The 20,495-nt window shown below is 33.7% G+C and overlaps 1 protein-coding gene and 2 long non-coding RNA genes across 6 annotated transcripts; 1 reads left to right on the top strand and 2 right to left on the bottom strand.

Annotated features, from left to right (window-relative positions):
• Positions 1-11: 11 nt before the first annotated feature.
• On the bottom strand, positions 12-4,026 carry LOC122576768. 3 transcript variants are annotated; one of them, XM_043747528.1, is made up of 6 exons: positions 2,426-4,026; positions 1,677-1,892; positions 1,284-1,470; positions 446-554; positions 248-370; positions 12-184 (listed from the first exon to the last, which is right to left on the bottom strand). In XM_043747528.1, exons 2-6 carry the CDS (start codon positions 1,774-1,776, stop codon positions 20-22), a joined length of 684 nt encoding a protein of 227 aa, XP_043603463.1. In that variant the 5' UTR covers positions 1,777-1,892; positions 2,426-4,026; the 3' UTR covers positions 12-19. The 3 variants fall into 3 exon arrangements, 1 of the variants encoding a protein (XP_043603463.1); XR_006319881.1 differs by lacking the exons at positions 1,284-1,470; positions 1,677-1,892 and having other exon boundaries at positions 44-370; positions 463-554; XR_006319880.1 differs by lacking the exons at positions 1,284-1,470; positions 1,677-1,892 and having other exon boundaries at positions 44-370; positions 2,426-4,003.
• LOC122576769 lies at positions 3,939-7,457 on the top strand. Its single transcript, XR_006319882.1, has 3 exons — positions 3,939-4,052; positions 5,040-5,585; positions 6,265-7,457. It is a non-coding gene; the product is annotated as an uncharacterized LOC122576769 (long non-coding RNA).
• Positions 7,458-10,668: 3,211 nt separating this feature from the next.
• Positions 10,669-15,123, bottom strand: LOC122576770. 2 transcript variants are annotated; one of them, XR_006319883.1, is made up of 3 exons: positions 13,929-15,123; positions 12,925-13,535; positions 10,669-12,459 (listed from the first exon to the last, which is right to left on the bottom strand). It is a non-coding gene; the product is annotated as an uncharacterized LOC122576770 (long non-coding RNA). The 2 variants fall into 2 exon arrangements; XR_006319884.1 differs by having other exon boundaries at positions 10,669-13,092; positions 13,380-13,535.
• Between the last annotated feature and the right edge of the window lie 5,372 nt (positions 15,124-20,495).

The following is a 20,495-nucleotide window of genomic DNA, read 5'->3' as shown; positions in this document are numbered from 1 at the left end:
AAAGTCAAAGCAATATTTTTCAGTCACAAACTGCCATATTGTATTGCGTGCAAACTGCATTGCTTGTCAATTCCAAAAACTTCGAACTTTTATCAAAACCAATCTCGGTTACTAAATTATGCAAATTGCAGTAATTTGTGCCATAATCGAAAATCCTGAACCATTCATTTGACACGGATTCTCCCTTCAATAATAAAAAGAAATAATTTAAAAAATTATAATTCATGAGTTAAAAAATTAGATATACCGTTGCTACGCAAGTTTTGTTAATTTCATCAAAATCAATTTTGATGGTTTCCGTAATCTTCAAATTTGGAGCAAGATGAATAGCTTTAATTATGTTACTTTCACTTGGTTTTGGTTCCTTGAGCTACAAAACCAAAGTTAGACATTATACATTTTGAAATAAAAAATTATTAATATTTAAATAAAAATTATTTTTTACTGTATATAGACATCTACCACCACGTGGGCCACAATTCACGCAGGACGACCAATTAAGTATCTGACTCCTAAATTTCTGCATAACATACTTGCATGGATCACCAAACTTCCTATAATAAAAAAAAAAACAAGTTATTTCAAAATATCTTTTTCGATATAAGGCCGATAAGAAAAGTCGCTAGAAAATAATGACAGAATTTTCCACGATTATCCACGGAACTAGGTAAGGTATATTTAATCCGAAATCGACTGTTTTATTCGTGAAAATTTTTATCGTCTTTTGGCAGCGTGGAAGTTCAAAGGGGAGCACCGAAATAACACGCGCGACGTTCTCATGGGCTTGAAAAGTGTGGCTCGTATATTTTTCAAGCGGTGTCGTCCAGCCAAAGAAAAATATACGAGCCTTACCATTGCTGGCTAATATTCAGTTGCTTTATGCACAGAATTACTTGCAGTGTAGACGTTATCATAAAACAATTTTTCCCAAGCTTCTAGGGTTATAGACAAAACATTTATGCTGCTTCATTTGTTGCAGCAGCAAGTTTTCTTACAAAAATGAAGTATATAAAGGATAGGATATTGGTGACACATGAACGATATATCTAATTAGTCAGAATAAGGAAAATTTATAAATGAAACATATAGGGACGAAATATCAATATATATGTATTAATTTCTTTTTTTAGCTGTTATTGACAACTGTATATTAGTAGGAAGAATTAAAATAAAGAAAACTTCATAAAAAGAGAAAATTTTACTAAAATATTAATATAAACAAATTTTTATTACTATTACTTGCAAGCATATGTATAAAGAATATATATGAAGAATTGAAATACCATTTTACAATACAAGAAGCATGCATAGGATAAGGGAACACGAGGCTGATCCAAACAATACAGAGGAAGCATATCAGGAGCCCACAGATAGAGTAGACAAAGTATTTACATTTTGGAAAGACACGTACATCTCTAACTATCACTGTTGGTGAATTGTCCTCCTCCTCTACTTTGGTTTTACTTAAACCTTTAATTTTTAAAGAAAAATTAATCTTTAAAGATGAAAATTAAAACTTAAAAATTTCTTTCAAGAATCTTTAAAATTTCTAACATTATTAAACTGAAAAATTGAAATTTTAAGATTAAAACAGATAAAGAGAAAAATGAAGAAAATATATTTAAAGTAAGGAAGGAATATTGTGGAAATAAAAATGAGACACATTTGAAGAGGACCATTTTGTTTCTTTGTTGTGCAGGCATTCTGCGAGTTCATGAACCTTTGTTCGTTATGCGTGTAAGGTGGTGATCGTCTCGACATTGACCTGAGCTCCATGTATGATCTTTTCTACGTTCTGACCTTTTCCACGTTTTCTTTCGACCTGACCGTCACAAATCGATCATCTTTCAGCAGAAAAGGAGAAAAAACAATGAAATGACGGTCCCCGAAATCTGTCAGAGAAAATGATGATATACGACTGTCGCGTTACATTCTCCGACAATTTTACTACGTACTTTAAAATACGAAAAAATATGAAAAATTGTTTTGATACCAAAATTCTACTCTTTTTTTTTTGAGTTATATAGAGTTCATAAAATTTGTTATTTTTTCATAAATTATTTCTTTTATAGAAGCTTATAGAATATATGTTATCGTTACAACTTTCTTTGGTTTTAATTCTATAATTAGTATTTTTCTTCCATTTCCATTAATAGATAAAATAATAAAATAATTTCCATTAATAGATAAATATAAGATAAAGAAAGCAAAATGTAATTCGATATTTCATTCTGATATTAAAAGATCTGCATCAGGCCAATCTTAAATACTGCATTGATTTATAGTCGCCTTTAGGAAGATCACAGACTTCCCACGAGCGTAGATCGAATCATTTTTTCCATTTCTTTTTATCCTGTCCGCTGACGCGTATTCGGTGTCCCTAATGAATACTATCTACCAAGATACGACCCATAAATGTACTTACTCGACCCGACTACTGCTTCCTTTTTTTTCCTCTTGATTTTACTTCTTACATTCAGTGACCAACCTTGTTACAATTTTATCAAATATCTTCTTCATGCAACATTAAAATAGGCATATTAAAATTCTGAAATATTAAATTATGATATAAATTCTGCAATATCAAAATCAGAGAGGTTAAAAAATATATTTCTGGTAACTCTTTCTCAATTTCTAATTCTTTTCACTTTTCTTATTATAGTTACTTCTCTACTGAAAGGTTTCACTTTACGTTGGTTTCACTTTACTTTCCTCAAGTGTAAAAGAAGAAACACATTCAGAGGGACGTCCGACAATGTGACGTGCTTTGATGTTTCCTAACATCCGTACAAATGTATTTCTTTGAATCGAACGTCGACGGGGATCCCGCTAGTTCCGATTCGAATTAGTAAATTAGTCGAAAATAGTGACTGAACGTCGACAAAAATGAAACGGAAGAAAGTTGACGTGCAGACGAATGATCCAGTGACGTTGCGTCGCGTCGCCACTTATAAGGATCTCTGAAAGAAAAAATTCTAGTTAAGATGCTGCAAAAACATCAAAATTACTTTTTTCCAAATCTAATCATTCCTCTTTCTCTAAATTTTCTAATAAGTATATCTAACAAATTCAATTATGTATTTTTTAAAAATAATTCTAGGGCCTTAAATCTTTTATTTAATATCTTATCTACTTACTTGTTATTGTTGGACAACAACTGCTGCGGATCAAATATAATCACTTTCTTTTTTTAATAATTTTGTATAAAAAAATAAATTTAAGTATATTCTCTAAAAATAGTTCTAGTGTCTTAAATTTTATATTTAATATTTTATCCAGTTATTTACTCTTACTTAATTACATACTTACATGACGTTACGAAACTAAAACAGCTTTCTTACCTGAAAATAACCAGTCGATAAAACAGCGACTGGAGAAATGAATTATTGATAGGTACCACTTTTTTCTTCGAACAAAGATAAATGCAAGGTGAAAAAAGTGATTCGTACGATCCTGAGCAAGGAGAAACGACAGATCAACGAGCCGTGGCTGGCTTGACTTATAGCTGATTGTTCGAGGGTAGAGAAGAGAAGCAGAAGAAAAGATAGCGACTTCTGCGAATGTGGGTCAGTAGAGAGGAATGAATGCGCACAGTGTTTTCCTGTTTACCGACTTACACCAACACTGTCACCATACGAGTGTATTGCAAATTGAACGTCCTTGATAAGTGCTTCTCTGGCAAAAAGTTCGCGCATGAGGTGGCTCTTTCAGTTCTGCAAATGAAAGGTTATTTCATCATCCATCTCGTAACACTATTACCAGCTATTGCCAATAAAATGATGAAATTATCAACGAATAATCAATTAACTAAGATCAATTACGGTATAATGCAATAAAGAAAAGTGAACGAAGAAGAAGAAATTTGGTGATAGTGCCATGCACAGTTTTCAGAAAGCTCTTATAAAAGTGTAAAAAGAAGATCAAGGGGAGACAAGTGAGGAGACTCGTGTGAACCGGATCTTATAGTGGTGGCAGCTGTCGAGGGAACACGTCGACAACTTCTCTCCTCTCACACAGTAAGCTTGCATAAAAAGAAGCTCACTGGAGGTTAGGTAAGTAAAATAGAAACCAATGGAATCTTTATCACGATATCTGCAGTTAGATACTGTATTAAAAATATGTTACAATCCATAACCTAAACTTTACTTTAATAATACATTAGTTTTAATGTGACATAAATGTTTATAAAATTTTGGGATAAATTGATGAAAAATGAATTTAAAAAAAAAAGGAAATGGATATGATTTTGCTTTGATGTGGCCGATGAAGCAAAATCGAGGCGGAAGATAGAAAAAGCAGGTCTTTACCGAGAAATGTATAATTCGAACCGCCTGTCGGCAACTAATTTCCTGTTTGGGAGGCGGGACTGGAAAGTCGGAACGATTTTCTAACAAAGATCTGACCGACTACTTCCATTGCATAATCGGAATCCACTTTCAATATTAATAAAAAAGGAACTTCACCTCAAGAAATAAATTTTTTAAGATACTCTTAAAAAACATAATTTAGATAAAATTATACGATTTTCAGTGAAATAACGATTGTTAGGTCTTTCTTTTGTTGCAAGTTCAATTTCCTTAAAAAAAGAGAATTTAAAAAACTTCTTTGCCCATTTTTGATGATCACTTCACACGTTTCTTTCGAAAAGCGACAGCAACTTTTTTTAACCAAGGAAACAGCTGTCCAACATGAATAACGGTTTTCTCAAGCGATAACGTAATGGGTCCACTTCTCTATTAAAACCGAAGGACTGATTTTGTCACCTCTTCGATCCCCTAGATACTTTGCCGTCAACATCTGGAAACATTTGCACAGGAAAGGATTTTAGAGCTTCATCCAATAAAGAAGACAACTAAAAAATTCCAATTTTTTTTACTCCAAGACATTTCACATATTTTTTCTTAATTTAAAATTCATGAAGCTTAATGTAAAAGAAGAAATGTTGCTTTTAACCAAAAATTGTTAATTTAAATGATTTCTTTTGTAAATGAGGGAAATGTTTCTTCTTCAATGTAACAGTATTTTTACCGTATTTAAAGATAGAGAGACTGAAGCGATAAGCGTCAGATGAAAAGTCATGGGAGATCAAAGTAAAAATCACGAGTGACGTTGATTTTTTCGCAAGGAAAATTTTGTGTGCCGACCAAAGAGATATTTCCGGGGTGAAAAACAACACAGAAGAAGGAGAATAAATTCCATGGGTCTCTTATCTATGTCTTCTTTTCGTTCAGCCCTATTTTCAACCCGGCTCTCCACTATTTGCGCATATAAATATTTTACGAGGGCCAGGAAAAAACTCTATTTTCGTGCAGGCAAGCCCTATCGCCACCGTTCATAAGGAGAGATTTACGGCGAACGGAAAGCGATTATTATCTTCAGCAGAGTTTCCACTCTTTCGACAATGAAAAGTATTTTTACCATTCGAAAACAATTTCTTCCAATATTTTTCATCATGAAATGTTCTTAAATAAAATTTACTCTTGAATACAAGATGTGTGAATTAAGAACTAATGTATACTTCTGTATGAAGATGCGGGCATGTTTGAATGAGTATTAATTCAAGAATGATATTGAAGAAATTAGAAGTACGTGTCTTTCTAGAAATAAAAGAAGATATGATTAATCTATGGTAGTTTAAATAAGCGTAAAACGAATTATTTGGAGGTTAGGAATGAAGAGATTATAAAAAGACAGGAAAGTATCGGTGCAGTAACACGTTCTGAGACTCGAAGGCAATAATTCTTTTTAATAGTAGGGAAAATGAATCACGAAACGATAAAAATAGCGGAAACGCGTCGAATTATATTGCCTCTGGGTGCAGCAAATAAACGTCCCCGCGAATTAAGAACAGTTACAGCCGTTCAAGCCTCTATAATACCGATTTACGCGACGTCCCTCCATTTTTCAAACGATCACGCCGTGACACAGCACCTCAAATTTGCTTTCCCCAGTAATTAATTTTCTAAAAATTCATAAGAACCAGAAATTTCTAAGCTAGTCTTTCCTAAAGAATCTTTAACAAAAGATCTTAAGATAGAATAGGAGAATTTTATATTCTAAATTTGCTTTATGATAAATAATCGATACTGACTGTCAATTCCCATTCTCTTCTCCTTTCTTCTTCAATTATTATTTAAAAAATTGTAACAAGATTTTAAATCAATTTCTGACCATTTTTCAGCCACTCTATAATTTTCCTGCAATAAATAATCAATAAACAATTGACAATCACCCATTAAAATTGCAATAATTTCTTAATTTCAGTTATCTTCCTCTTTCCTCTTCAATAATTATCGCGTAAGACATTCTGAAATGAACTTTCAGTCATTTCAATTTGAAAAATTCGGTTACTTGAGAGACACTGGATCTGTGTTGCACCTCGTGTCGTCAATGTTCCGAGGTTCCTGGAAGGAATTGCGGGATTTATGCCCGCTGGTCGAAAGTATTCCCGCTAATTACCGCAGGAGACGAAGATTTATGGAATTTTTCGCGGCTAACCTCGCCAGCAATAATTAAAATAGATCGGAACGTGGAAACAGTAAATTGTAACAGCCGCCACCCCCGCCGATGGATGGAATTTACTCAGGCGATACCGCGAAATCGCGGACCTCACAATACAGGCGCCAAGGAAAACTCGTTCGTTTTCGTACGGAGCAAAAAGACATCGAGAATTATTCCGGTGAAGTGTATAGTGCCGTGTAAACACATTTTCGAAGGCGAATGGGAAGCCCCGACGTGCTCTCCTGGTTTATTTCAGAACGGTCGAAAGATTTCTGATAGTCGAGATTGTTGCTCTAGTTGAAGCCTGGAAAAGAAGAAATATTTCAGTCGATATTTGGCGATGAAGGAAAGAAAATTGTTATTGGATAGTTTATTGGTAGGAAAGATAAAGAAAAAGAGAAAGAAAAAGATGCGATACCGATGAACAGTTTTGGTAGAAGATATCTGTTAAATAAGAAAATCTTTTAACAAATTATTCATCAACAAGAAGAATAAATGTAGCAAGGAAGAGACTAAAGTGATGTTGATAAAGGACTCTGTTGTAAGCTTCTTCTTTAACCTTATCTAAAACTAAAAATTCATCTAATGAATTTCTTTAGCGCGGATTTTAATTAAAACCGAGCCGAAGTTGTCACATTGATAAAAGAGGATCAAGACTCTAAACAGAAAAGAAAATTATATTTCTTTTTATAAACATCAGAAAATATTCACTATATCATTTCTCATACAAAAATACCCAAAAATCACTTAGCCGCAACCAAAAGTAAAAATTCATTCATGTAACGAATTTCTTCGGCGTGGATTTTAATTAAAATCAAGGCGAGGTCGTCACGGGTTCGAAAAAGATAAATTAGGACGAGTCGAGAGCGGGGCTTGAAAACCTGAATAATTTACGATTGGTGTTGCGGGCGCGTTAGACACCCCAAGGAATTCTATGGGCCACCCTTACCGGAAGCACGCTGTGAAACCGAAGGCGTCTGCGCTCTGGGTGCTGCCATTCGAAGGCGCCGCCCCTCCGCGACTGCGTGTCGTGGGTTTCAAGAAAAGAAAGGGAGAGAAACGGAGAGAAGAGCAACCCTCTACCGTCACATCCACTATCCAAACGCGAAGGCTGGATTAGCTTCCTTGATTGAATCTCATTGGTGTCCAATCACATTACTATGATCAACCTAAAAATAAAAAGAAATATTTTATTAAAATTAAAATTTTATTGGAAACAGATTGTTTGAAGTCTACAAGTTAATATTTATTATTACAATGTAATTTGGAAATTACATACTTAATTTTATATCTTCATATCTATAATTTTGTATCTTCTTATATTTAATTATTGTTGTAACAAGGCAGTGAAAATTTGTTATAATGTTATTGAACCAAAACCAAGTTAATTACTTAGCTTCATTAATACTCATTATTTCTTAGTTACTATTTCTCCTACATGTAATGTAATTTCACCATAGTATTATTATACTCGTAAAGAAAATATAAGCAAAGAATAAATGAACATAATGCAATTAAGCATAACTATAAATTATTTAAAAAGAGTAGATTGACGAATAATTTCAGTATGGTACAAGTTTTAAAGAAAAATAACACGATGGTTCACATTAGGAGGATTAACCTAAAATCACTCCACGTCCATTTCTCCTTCGAAAATAACGTTTGAACCACGTGATTTCATAGGGAAAACACGGTTTAAAATTGGGGGATAGAACGAGAACGAAGAAGAGGATTCTCTTCATTAACACATACTTCATCAGTGGCTGTTAATGAATCACGTATTCATATATCAGCGTTGAACGACTCTCGCCGTGTGTTTTTCCTAGACTGTTGATTTATACCTCGAGAAAGCTCATCGCAGCGACCATTTTCGGTGTCCAAATAAAAAGGGGCCATATTCTAGATTATTCTAGAGGACCAACCCCTTTTACTTGCACAGGGTGGCACATAGCACTTTGACCAAGGGCGACCCTTTTTTATGTAACGCTTTTAAAATCCCTGTTCTTCCTTTTTCCCATTGCTGAAGGCGGCTGCTTTGGTAGAATTCATTTTTTTCTTTTAATCTGTTATGGGAGTTCCCATATATCGGTCAATGTTAATATTCTACATATATAATAAGTAGAGTGAAGATCAATTGCCATTTTTCAACTACAAATTACTAAGAATAATTACCTTAATTATGCTGCAATAATATTCATGACAGAATTACATTATATTGCTACAATAATAAACAAGTGTATGAAGATATAAAACCATTAAAAAATAAAATAAAAGAGAGAAAAGAGTATATGTGATTTTTTGTAAAGTGTAAAGAGAAAGTTCGTGTATGATTAAGTGAATGGTCAAGAGTTATTCATTCAGGCAAAATTCCTACTGGATCAGGTTCCTGAAAGTCCTCACCAGGCTGTGACAAAGAAGTAGAGCCTTCTTGGAAGATTCATTGAAGAAATTTTAATAATGTTTCTTTCCTTTCATCCACCATAAAATATCTACATAAAAAGAAAAGACTAAAGTTAGAAAAAGAAGACATACAGATAAGACATAAGACAAAACATAAGATACGTCACGCATTAAAAGGGATAATTAAAGTAAAAGGAAGAAATTAATTAAAAATCGAGGTTAAAAATCTTCATTTTTGTCACTGAAATATTAAAGACAATAAATATATATTAAAACTAGATACAATAATAAGCTATATTAACACTAGATAAAACATATTAAATACTAAATTTGGTATCTTTTTTATTATCTGAACGACAACAGTGAAGAACTTTTAGTAATTTCTGAACCTCAGTCCTTGATATTAAAAAATGTCATAGAGTAGTAATTAATATTCTACCTTAGCGTTTAGTAAATTTACATCTACCACTCTGCAAGGTACTAGAACAAAATTTATCAAGGGGTGAAGTTAAAGTATTTCTGGCGATTATTCACTATTATTATTCAGATATTAAAACAAGCTGAAGGAAGCTTAGAGAAAGGCGGGGATTCCTAGATTTCTAGGCCGATGTGATGGAGTCAGAAACGAAAGAACGAGGGGAGACACGGCCGATTATGAAAAGTTTTTGTCGTGTTGGCGCCAGCGGGACGAACGCGACGCGTTCTCCTTCCTTTCCGCCAGACTTCGAATAGCTAAAATCATCCCGCGTGCCAATTTCAAAGCAGCGACCCGAACTGACTTCATGGGGAAAAAAGAAAGAAGGAGGGTCGGTCGTCTCTCGTTACACATTCGTGGCACGGTGCGTTTAGCGTGGCCGCTATCGAACACGACGAGTCCTATCGAAAGTCCACGAGCTCGACACACCGACTGTTTGAGGTTAGAAAACAGAAAATGGGGGGAACCTGGGAAAGGAAGAGATCAGTTAGATTCACGTTAGATTTCTATGCTTTTTAGTATATTAAAGAAAGAAGAAGATATAAAAAGAAATGTAAAAGTTATTAAGTGAGAGGAAGCTCAAAACTGTAGAAAAAAAAGAAAGCAACTGTTTTAGAAGAAGTTGATCTGTTGTAGAAGTTGATTAAGAGCTTAAAGAAATAAAATAAAAGAAGAAATTTACTTTCATAGAGTTCAGCTAAAAAAAAAAGTCAAAATTGGAGGAACAATAGCGTGAAAACCTATAAAACTAAGAAAATCAGAGGGAAAGAGCAATCTTCTTTGGAAAAAAAGTATGCGAAGAGAAAATTGAAGTAAAGGAACTTAACTGTAATATTATGTAGTATGTAGTAAGAGCTACGGCTAGTTCTGAGTTGGTGCGATAGATTTTGCTGAATTTTAATAGCCCCAAGTCTGACATCGGGTAGGGACAACATCAGACAACAGCTGTTTCGACGAAATCTAGCAGCCGGTCGTGTCCATGGCGTGTACACCGTCACGAATGCAAGTGCAAACGTCTGTCACACCTGGTCACAAATGTCTTATACATATATTTCCAGTTTCCAATACGGAAAACCACTAGCTCACATCAATCTTGATAAATCTATGCTTCTTTTAATTCAAGAAATTTTTTACACTAGAAAAATGAAAAAATAATTAAATAATATAATCAAATATTTAATGAAACATTACATAAATTAGTAAAAATTGATAATTTATGTTTGAAAATAAAACAGAATACTTTCCCCTTCCTAGGGAGGATTCATTTTGTACCAGTAGCTCCATTACAGCTTGGTGGGGACACTTGCCTGTTACCTGCTCTTAATCCTCCAATAGGAGACTAAAGCACAGGTGAGAGATAATGTACAGGTGAGACTCGTTTACAATTGGTCCGCACCAAATAAAGGGGATTCTAAAGAAAATGGCGTCAGTAGTTTTCTCCACACACAACACACATTTCTTCTTTTTATCTTCTTATAAATCAAACTAAAAATATAATTATTGTTATTAATATATCTCAATATTATTGACACTGATATTTCATTTAATATTTAACGTTTAATAATATTTAATATTTATTAAGGCTATCCAGATTTTTTTATGTTTTATCTAATATTTTTAAAGACTATATACATTGATATTATCAGTAGCTGACTTGAAAATTTACTTATGTTTTTGATTTTGTTTCCTATGCCATTTCTATTGTAAAATTCATCCCTGGAGACTGGTTTTCTCCTTTTTTTTTTACCAAAGTTCTACAAATTGCATCAGTTGGTAACATATACAGAGTCCGCTGAAACAGCAACGATGAATCTTTCACCAGGATGATTCCAGGGGCCTGTAGCAACCACAGGGTTCCAAGCAGGAGGAAAAAATAAGAGAGGGCACGCTTCCTTCGACTTGGGAAGTGTCGCGTGTCCTGATGGTCCTCTCCTTCCGAGAATCAGGATCATTTAGATTCAACTCTCGACCTCGACTGTGCCACGGGACCTCCTGAACGAATTCACCAGACCCTGCGAAATTTCCATGGCAATTAGTAGCCTCGACTCCGCCATTAGTTTCAACTTTCAACATTTTTTTCTCAGCTTTCCTCCTTTTTTACTTTGCTGCCATGTTACTTCTACTTTTCTTCTTTTTCCAGCTCTGCTGCAGTTTAAAAAAACATTGCCCTCCTCTCTATTATTATTTACTTTACTTCAAATTACATACATATCTTTGCTGCATAATGGATCACTAGTTTCAAATTTCCTGGCTTTTCTTTTTTTTTCATTACCACGTTGCTCCTACTTTTCTTCGTTACTTTGGAGTTCAATTTTGCTATAATTAAAAAGCATTAGGATGGAAAGAACAATTATTAAATACTTAATAGATATAGTAATGGACAAAAGAAAGTTTATGATTGATACACCATAAATTTTAGTAACTTTTATATTAAAAATTTTTCACTATAATAAAAGTCTATTTTATATATATATTATATACATTTATTCATTGCTTTTATTAAATATAAATTCGTTTCGTAAAATTGTAGTGCCACTTCATATTTCTTTCTAATATATCAAGTGTGATGTCATCAGAACTGTGTACATCCTTGATGGATGGCTACTTGTTTACTTTGCCATGCATCCATAACATAATTTCTAGTGCGGCACAAAAAATGATACATCGTTCCAGAAGGATGGGACTTTGAAATTAGTCAGCATATATTGTTCACCCTGTATTAGATATATGTAGGTTGTAGCAATTGTTAATCAATTATGTTAGGAAATACTTGCCCGATATGAAAAAGACTGGAGATATGAGAAAGCGTTGAAAGAAAGCGTTGAGCAGAGGAAACGACAATGATTCCTCCGGGATCAGGAGAAAAACGAAAGAACCCATCCGTGGGACCCCCACTGAGGATTCCAGAGGCCCAACCAGGCCACAACGATCCGTGAGGCCCTTTTTTACCAATTCACGACCTCGACATCGGGGACCACGGTATTCACGTGGGGCTAATACCTCCTCGAAGACGTTGATTCGGAAATTCAATCCGGAGTCCATGGTGGTCACCTCTGACCTCTTGTTCCATCCAAAAAAATCGTCTACATAAAAATGATTGGGGTTAGGTGAAATTATATGGAGATCAGCACTGTTTCATAAATAAAAATATTAAATAAACGTATAATGAAAATAAAATATTTTACTGATAAGCGCAATACCAGAGACATTATTTAGGAAAATAAAATATAATTTCCTACGAAATCTAGCATCAAAAAATTCACTGCGATTGTTGTATTATTATTATCTTCTAAAACTTTCAAGTCGCAATAATAACAATTTATGTATGTATAATTTAGAGAGCTGTCAAAAATGAAATTAATTAACTGTTAGAAGAATCCTTCTTAGAATTTTTGATACTTTAATAGTGAAGATAAAGCATTTTTGTAAGATAAAAGAAAGATCTAGTAGAAAGAGTTCAAAAAGTAAAAATGCGAAGGTCAAGCAACCACTTGGGCAACCTGATGGCGAACACGTGTGTTTGAAGTAGGCATTTCTGAAATGCGTACAGAATCCGCACATGCACGTTAGGTAGCCGTGGCAGAATAGCGATGACAATAAGTCCAGAGACTCTTGACGAGCTTCTCTGTTTGCGAACAGTGCCCGCTGTTTTCTTTCATTTCCGGTCTTCTTGCCACATCGACGTTCCCAAAAGATCGTACTTCTTGTACTTAACTCTACAAGAAGGCATCAAAATGTAATAAAACGGAAGCTATATATTTTTATAAATAACATAATTATCCAAAATTGTTGCTAAAAATGATCGAAGATTGTGCTAAAATAAATATGGATAATCTAACAAATTTGTTGATCAACATTTTTATAAAGAAGATAGAATTGAATAGCATAGCAATTGTTTAAGAAAATGTGGTACATTAATTCCTACATAAATAATGTTTATTGTAGTGAAGTTATTAGAGAAGAATGTAAGATTCGCAAATTACAAGATAGAAGGTGAAAGCACCTCGTTGACACCGCGACAACGCTCGCTAATCCGGCTGTTAGCTTCACAGGCTGAAATTTATCGTGCTCATAATCCGGGAACAGATGTGACTATCAGACAACTGTTTTCCTCAATTTGTCTAGTCGACGGCTATCCATTTTCTCAGTAGGAGGATAACTGTGTTAAAAATTAGATTTATATTTCATTAACAAATAGACAAAAGATTACATAAATATTCTTCATTACATTATTAATAATACTCATCTATTCATATGAAAATGCTTTTGAATTGTTGAATTTCTTTCTTAACAAATTCTTATTACAGAATAGGTATATTGTAATATAGTATATCGTATAGGTTACTACTATAACATAAACAGTATTGAAGAAATATTTAGTAAGAACGAAAGATAAATATTGTTCATTTCTAGGACATGTTCAATATTTACTAAGGTTTTCGAGTGAATCAGTTTAATATTCATTATAATATTAATTATATATATATATACTAAACTTAATTATTAATTTAAAATTATCTAATTAAATTAAAATATATAATTTTAGTCTCACTTGAAGCTGAGATGACGCTCTGGGGGTCTAAATATTTCCATCGACGCGGACATAAAAATATGTTTAATAACCCTTTGAGTCGAGCCAGCATCTGGAGAATTAGCGAGTTCGAGTTTCAATGTTCGACGGCGGCCAATGTCATGCGACGAAGGGCGCACTTTTTCCTAATGGATAAAATCCAATGGAGACATGTGTTCGCCAGACGATGTCTCCTCAAGGTGCATGGGAATGAATTACGTTTCATTAGGTCCGTCTTACAAGGCTGTAAAGAATCGACGTTTCACAATTTCTTCCCTTTACAGGCTAATCTCTTCTTCTCTTTTTTACCATCTTCTTTAAAAATACTTACTTATCGAATTCTTCCATCGATATTATCTTTCTAAAAACAGATTCAAAATTTAACATATGAAGCAAATCTCATGAAATCTGTTGGATCCTTATCAAACATTCATTGAGCATTACTATTATTAATTTTCTTCGTTAATAATAATAAAGAGGAACAGGATTAAGTAAAAGATGACAAAAGCAAAGAAGACAATACTGTTAACATTATTGAAGATAACTGTGATTATTCAAAGAATAAATGATTTTGTACTTATAACTGGCACGTGAAAGAATTACATAATGTGTGAAACGCGGCATTAAACGGTACACGGATCACCAGGGCAGCGATCCCTCAGCGACAATAAACAAACGGCGACGACGGAAGTGCAGAAACGCGGCGTCGTCGGCTGTTTGTTTGATTTTCGAGTCGACTTTCTTTCTGGCAGCGCGGCATCCACGACGCGACGTAGACGTCCCCGTTGACGACGCGTGCACCGTGTATACATCGGTTCCAGAACGCGGTTTCTCGAACCGTGAGAGAGGACCACCCTGATCGTCGTCATGACTCCCATAACGCGCTACTTATTATCTCTTCCGTTGCCAAATATCGTGAAAATAATTTAACAGTATCTTCAACAATTTCGCAACCTTCTATTAAACATAACCTATACAAAAATTCATTTAATCATTTAATCTAATTAATCAATCTGTCAATTGAGATTGATTAATCACTTAACAAGTTCATCGAAGCATCTATTAATTATTGTTATATTTATTAAATTATTCTATTAAATATGACCTATAAAAAATTGATTTAATCATTATTACCTCTCATAACATACTATTCATGACATACCTCTTTTATCGCCAAATATCATCTAGTAATAATCTCACATCACTTTAAATATATATTAATAATTTTCTCTTTTGAATATAATCTATACAACAATTCATTTGATTATTTCTCTCCTTCTTAATTTCAATTATCATCTTTCTACTTGTATTTGTAGGTTGATTAGTTATTCAAAAAATTTGTTGAGCTTATACCAAAACGTTTCAAACGGTTGAATATCTAACTGAACTAAACATAGAAAGTCTAGTACTTGGGGAAAACCAGCCATATAAATTCATTTATCTGTACCTGTCACGTACCTATGGTCAGTTTTGAAGAATCTTCTTCTTTCTTGCTAACAAGAGGTAGCGAGATTAAGGAAACTTTAATAGTCCTTGTATTTGAAAAGTAGCGATTATGCGTAAGACGTATTTCCCCAAGTACCAGCAGTTTATTATATTCGGTACGTTTCTGTTTTTTCAAGAAATTTTACTAGGACATACTAGGAGAATAGAATCTTTTATTGATGAGTTTGAATTATTATTTCTATGTATTTTATTCCTGGAATTTATTAATAATACCTAGAATATTACTATAGAAAATTAGACATGTTAAGAACCAATTGTAGAGAATGTTAATTAAGAAGTTAATAACTAATTGCTTTTGGTGACAATTGATTGTTTCTTTCTAGAATGTAAAAGCACGTAATCTTTCTGAATTTCATGTTTTCACATCGTCCTTGCATGCACGCCTCGATAATTAGGTAACCCTAAGTTTTTCTAAATTGGCCGTTATAATTTATCAGCTTAGACAAACAAAAGCTGTTAATAACTTATTATTATAACCTTTGTTAATAACCAACCACTACGAGGATAATCATCTTCATTGTTAAGTTCTCTGTAATGTATTTGTTAGAGCTAGTGGAAGATGCTTTTAAGCTCTGTGGATGATCCATCTTTATTAATCCTTAGATCTTTAAGAACCTCCTACAAAGAAAATGGGAACGTGAGAAATTATATGTAGGCAGTTGGATATTTTTATTTCTTAATATTCTTCTTTACTCTGGAATTGGTATTTCATGTAGTGGAGGATTAATTTTTAATTTGAAAATATTTCAAAGTTAATATTTAATACTAGGTTTAACATTTAACTGTGAAAAATATTCTAAAATTAAAATATTTAATTCCAGAATTATTCTCCATCCAAAAACTGTTCCAAATAAAGAATAATATATAAGCTCAGTATTGCTGTTTAATTGGTAAATCATAATACTAGTAATCTCAATAATTTGTAATTAAAACTTATGTTCAAAAGTACATTTCCTATGATTTTTGTAAGCACATCTCCTGCTATTTATGCAAGCAATCTTCGTGCCGTTTCAAGAACACTTCCAGATTTTTGGAATGGTAGAATAATTGCCAAGCAATACAGGGAACATAAGCAACGTGACTGGAATTTCATTAAACCTGCGCCGTACCATATGATCAGCACGTGTTCGCCAAATTTCTCCAGTTTATATGACTGACAGAATCCTGACATGTGTTCAGCAGGATTGCAGAAAGGTCAGCGAAGGTGGATCGCCCAGTGCAAACAGGTAGCGCGAGCCAGAGAGAGAGAGAGAGAGAGAGAGAGCCAGTCCCTCCTGAAAAAAGCTGCCTTTGCAGAACCCATAATTCTAGGAAGCATCTAAAAAATAATAAATTAAATTACAATATAAATTTTTATTCTGAGACTTATTTTGAGTCTGAGACTCTGGTCAATTGATTAATGTTGATATCTAACTTAATTTTGTCTTATAGAGAAGTATAAAAAGCTTGAGAATAATATAAAGTAGAAAATTTTCATCTGTATATTTCACCGTGGAATAATCTTTACGAATACGAATAAAAAATTCTTTTTTACATAGGAATATTTTTTTATCCAGAGAATGCTTCGAATTTTCATCAGAAAGGAAGAAAGCAAGCAAGAATAGGAACCCAAACTATAATATTTTACCAAATGTCCTAATGGATAAATTGTAAAATGATTTATTTAAAAATAAAAAAAAAAAAAAAGAATAGGAGGGAAACAGGATTCAAAGGAGGCACGAGACCAGAGTCAGATGGTCTTTATGATTCTTGAATGGCGACAAGTGCTTCTCACAATGCAGATCCTCTTGACTCAATAATAAAAGTGCTTATCCGCACCACTTCTCCCGTTTTACCTTTCATGCTGTGCTTCTACAGATTATACGTCATTATTAGTAACAAGTTATTCTGAAACAGTCATAAAACTGATATCAATATTCATCTTTTTTGTTTGAGGACCTTTCAAAAGAACATAAAATTATTATTGTTGTCAGTGAATCTACAAAATGTCCATAATTCTATATCCAATTGTATAAACTGTTTCCTTGCAAAAAAGACAAAGAACATTTCAGTTTGTGCCAAAGAGTCAACCAAGCCAAGTGAAGCACGTGGCAAGATATATACATAATGGTATGCGCGAACATTAGAAAACCAGTAGCCAATAATCTGCCTACTTTGAATGCAAATATTTTTCTGGGTTCCTAATCCGAAATACGGACTTTTACCGATCACAAGTTCTTTTACCCTAACTTGCTTTAATATTTACAATCTACCAAATCTTTTCAGTATACCTGCTGCTTCGTCTACGATTATCACCAAACAACATCAACGAAGTCAGTTTTACAAATTGTTTTAAATTCAACAAGATTGACAGACAAGTTAAATAATTGTAAATTGTAATGGACCAGTATAGTTAATATGTACCAAGTTTAACAAATCTCTTCAGTATCAAATTTGACTAGTTCAATCTAGAATGAACTGTATTATTTCTAATATTAATTCTATTGTTAACACAGGCACTATTTCCAATAACCATTACTTTTAATAAACAGCATACTATTAATACAGGACTAAGCTAATCAAATTTGGTAGTGAAGAGATTCGTTAAAACTGATATCACCTAAGAAGATCGGACTTGAACAAAACCTACGATTCAGTAATAATAGAAATGTCCGAAAATAACTGAAGAACAAGCTGAACATCATTTTGAACATCAGCAATCGTTCAGCTACACATAGTAAAATCCCTACAACGTGGTTAAGTGCATCCACGATGAGGTTAATCACGATGGACGATGGACATGCTGGAAGACGAAGATCTTGATTCACGAACAGAATGAGTGCTCGTCGGTTTTCGGTCCGTAAACTTGAAACATCTACTACGACAATATCTCCTATGGCTTCTCAGCTAACGTTATTGCCCATGTGCACAAAGTGTCCCTGGACTAGGCCGTGCGCATTATAAACGCTGCCTTTACGATCCACGCCGACAGATAGTTTCTACAATGTTTGCACCAGTGCCATCGCCTTCGCCATGTGTCGAACACACGGCACTGTCATTCCGAGTAATAGCAATAAGCCCGAGGTAGGAAAGTTGCATAGTCTTCGAGCACGTACATAACCTGAAAATTTTATAAACCTTATGAATGAATTTTATGAATAAAGACTAAGTATCGTCCTTAAGGACTAGCAGTTCCTTTGATGGATGAATGAAATAGAAATTAATATAGAAGTGTATTAATGATACTGTTTTATAGTTCACAATTTCTATGCAAATTTAATATTTCTTGTAAACATAGACGAAGAAATATAATCTAAACAATGATTTGTGCATTTCACATTCTATACATTTTCACATCTTTTAAATTTCCTATAAATGCATAAAGATTCCCAGCCTAATTATAAGCACCAATTTAATTGGTATTAATTCTTATCATACTGCTAATAAAATGACTGAGAAGTTACGCTTAGTATAATCAAACGTATATTATTAATTTACATTCACAATTTGTTCAATTTGGACATTTGGTGAAATTTTTTAGCTGTTTGATTATCGTGTGGGTGTCTACCCCCAGTGGGGTACCATCTTCGTGTTTGTTAAGTTATATCCTTTGTGGTATATTTATTTGAAACTTTTCTAGATTAGTTTTTCTTCTAATGGTGATATAATAACATAAACCGACGATGGCCACAAATTTGAAATAATCTTGACTGAATGAGAGTAGACAATACTCAATACTCAATTATTATCACCAATCAATTGCATTTATTGCAATTATCAATTACACATTATCAATTGGAGGCTGTTCCGGATTAGCCATAAAATTAGTTATTTAAAGTTACATTTTCCAGAAATTCAAGTATGAGGATATTATTCCTAACCTGTTCATTAATTATACAATTCATATAATATATGAATGGTCGCACAAGAAGAGTTGAATGATAGGGAAAAACATGCTGATGTCCTGGGACAAGTTTTCGTCTTTTACCTTTTTCCCTGTAAGGAAACACGTGAATGGACCAGCGAGTCTTCAGCAGGTCGCGAACACATGTTCCGGGTTTCCGTTCTGCTCGTAAATGCAATTCAGAAACGGCACGGTCGACTCGACATAACGACGCATGGGCCATTATTCCGCGCCTATTGCCACAATGTACGCCGTCCATTTTTCACAGGCTAGCATAAACGTCCGTAGATTTGAAAGCCATATGTTATGCAACTTGAGGGAAGTTTTCTTAAAATAAGGAAAATTTGCAAAATGGAAGATTTCCTCGATCAAATTAATCTTCAATGACCTGCAGCAATAAGCATATTTAGAAATATCTTCGTTGATATTTTCAATAAAAATCCACTGCATTCGCCTTCGATCGATTCATAATTCACTTTTTCAAACGTTAACAATCACTTCGAAATAAGCTTCTTGGGATTCCCTACTGTAACGGCTAGATGGTCGTAGACGTACCACCGCCGTTTTATGGCTATGATGGAGGACTTCTCGAAGATGCTCGCCTCTCACCAGGTGCTAATTCTTTTGCTGGTGGTTGAATTCAACCAGGCACGCCCGAACACCTTAATCACTGCAAACTGCAACCAGTGTAAACAGAGTGGCTCGTAAATTTCTATCACATCGGCTTTACAGTGATGGCGTGTCTCCAAGGAATTACGTTGAATGACCCTTGTCTCTAATTAGGCAACAGGTAGAAATACGTGCACGTAAATGCTTGAAATTTTCTGCGAATGGTCACCCTACCTAGATCACCTTGTGCCAGTATTGCTCAGCTTTTTAAATATCCACTCCATCTTATAACAATCATATTACCTAAAATATTAACATAATTAAAAGAATATCAAGGACCTATCACAGTAAATATGTAATTGGAATAATATAAAACTTTTGACATTTACGAATATGGCGATTTTAACATTTTTTTAGGAATTTTTTAATATCGCTAATTCGTCTTTGTTTACTCCAGCTTAATCTTGAAACCAGGAATTTTTAAATAATTTTTGAAGATGAAACGTAATCTACTTTTTAAATGAAACTTGGTATTTTTAAATAATTTTTTA

This window comes from Bombus pyrosoma, linkage group LG16 (genome assembly GCF_014825855.1).
Source record: "Bombus pyrosoma isolate SC7728 linkage group LG16, ASM1482585v1, whole genome shotgun sequence".
Lineage (NCBI taxonomy): Eukaryota > Metazoa > Arthropoda > Insecta > Hymenoptera > Apidae > Bombus > Bombus pyrosoma.
The sequence above is the reverse complement of the archived record's forward strand: the minus strand, read 5'-3'. Positions and strand labels throughout refer to the sequence as shown.

Coding starts and splice junctions, on each gene's coding strand:
- LOC122576768 (XM_043747528.1), bottom strand. CDS start 1,776: ATGGAGCTCAGGTCAATGTCGAGACGATCACCACCTTACACGCATAAC. Junction 555..1,283: donor GCTTCTTGTATTGTAAAATG/GTATTTCAATTC, acceptor TTTTTATTATAG/GAAGTTTGGTGATCCATGCA. Junction 371..445: donor GTGGTAGATGTCTATATACA/GTAAAAAATAAT, acceptor TTGGTTTTGTAG/CTCAAGGAACCAAAACCAAG.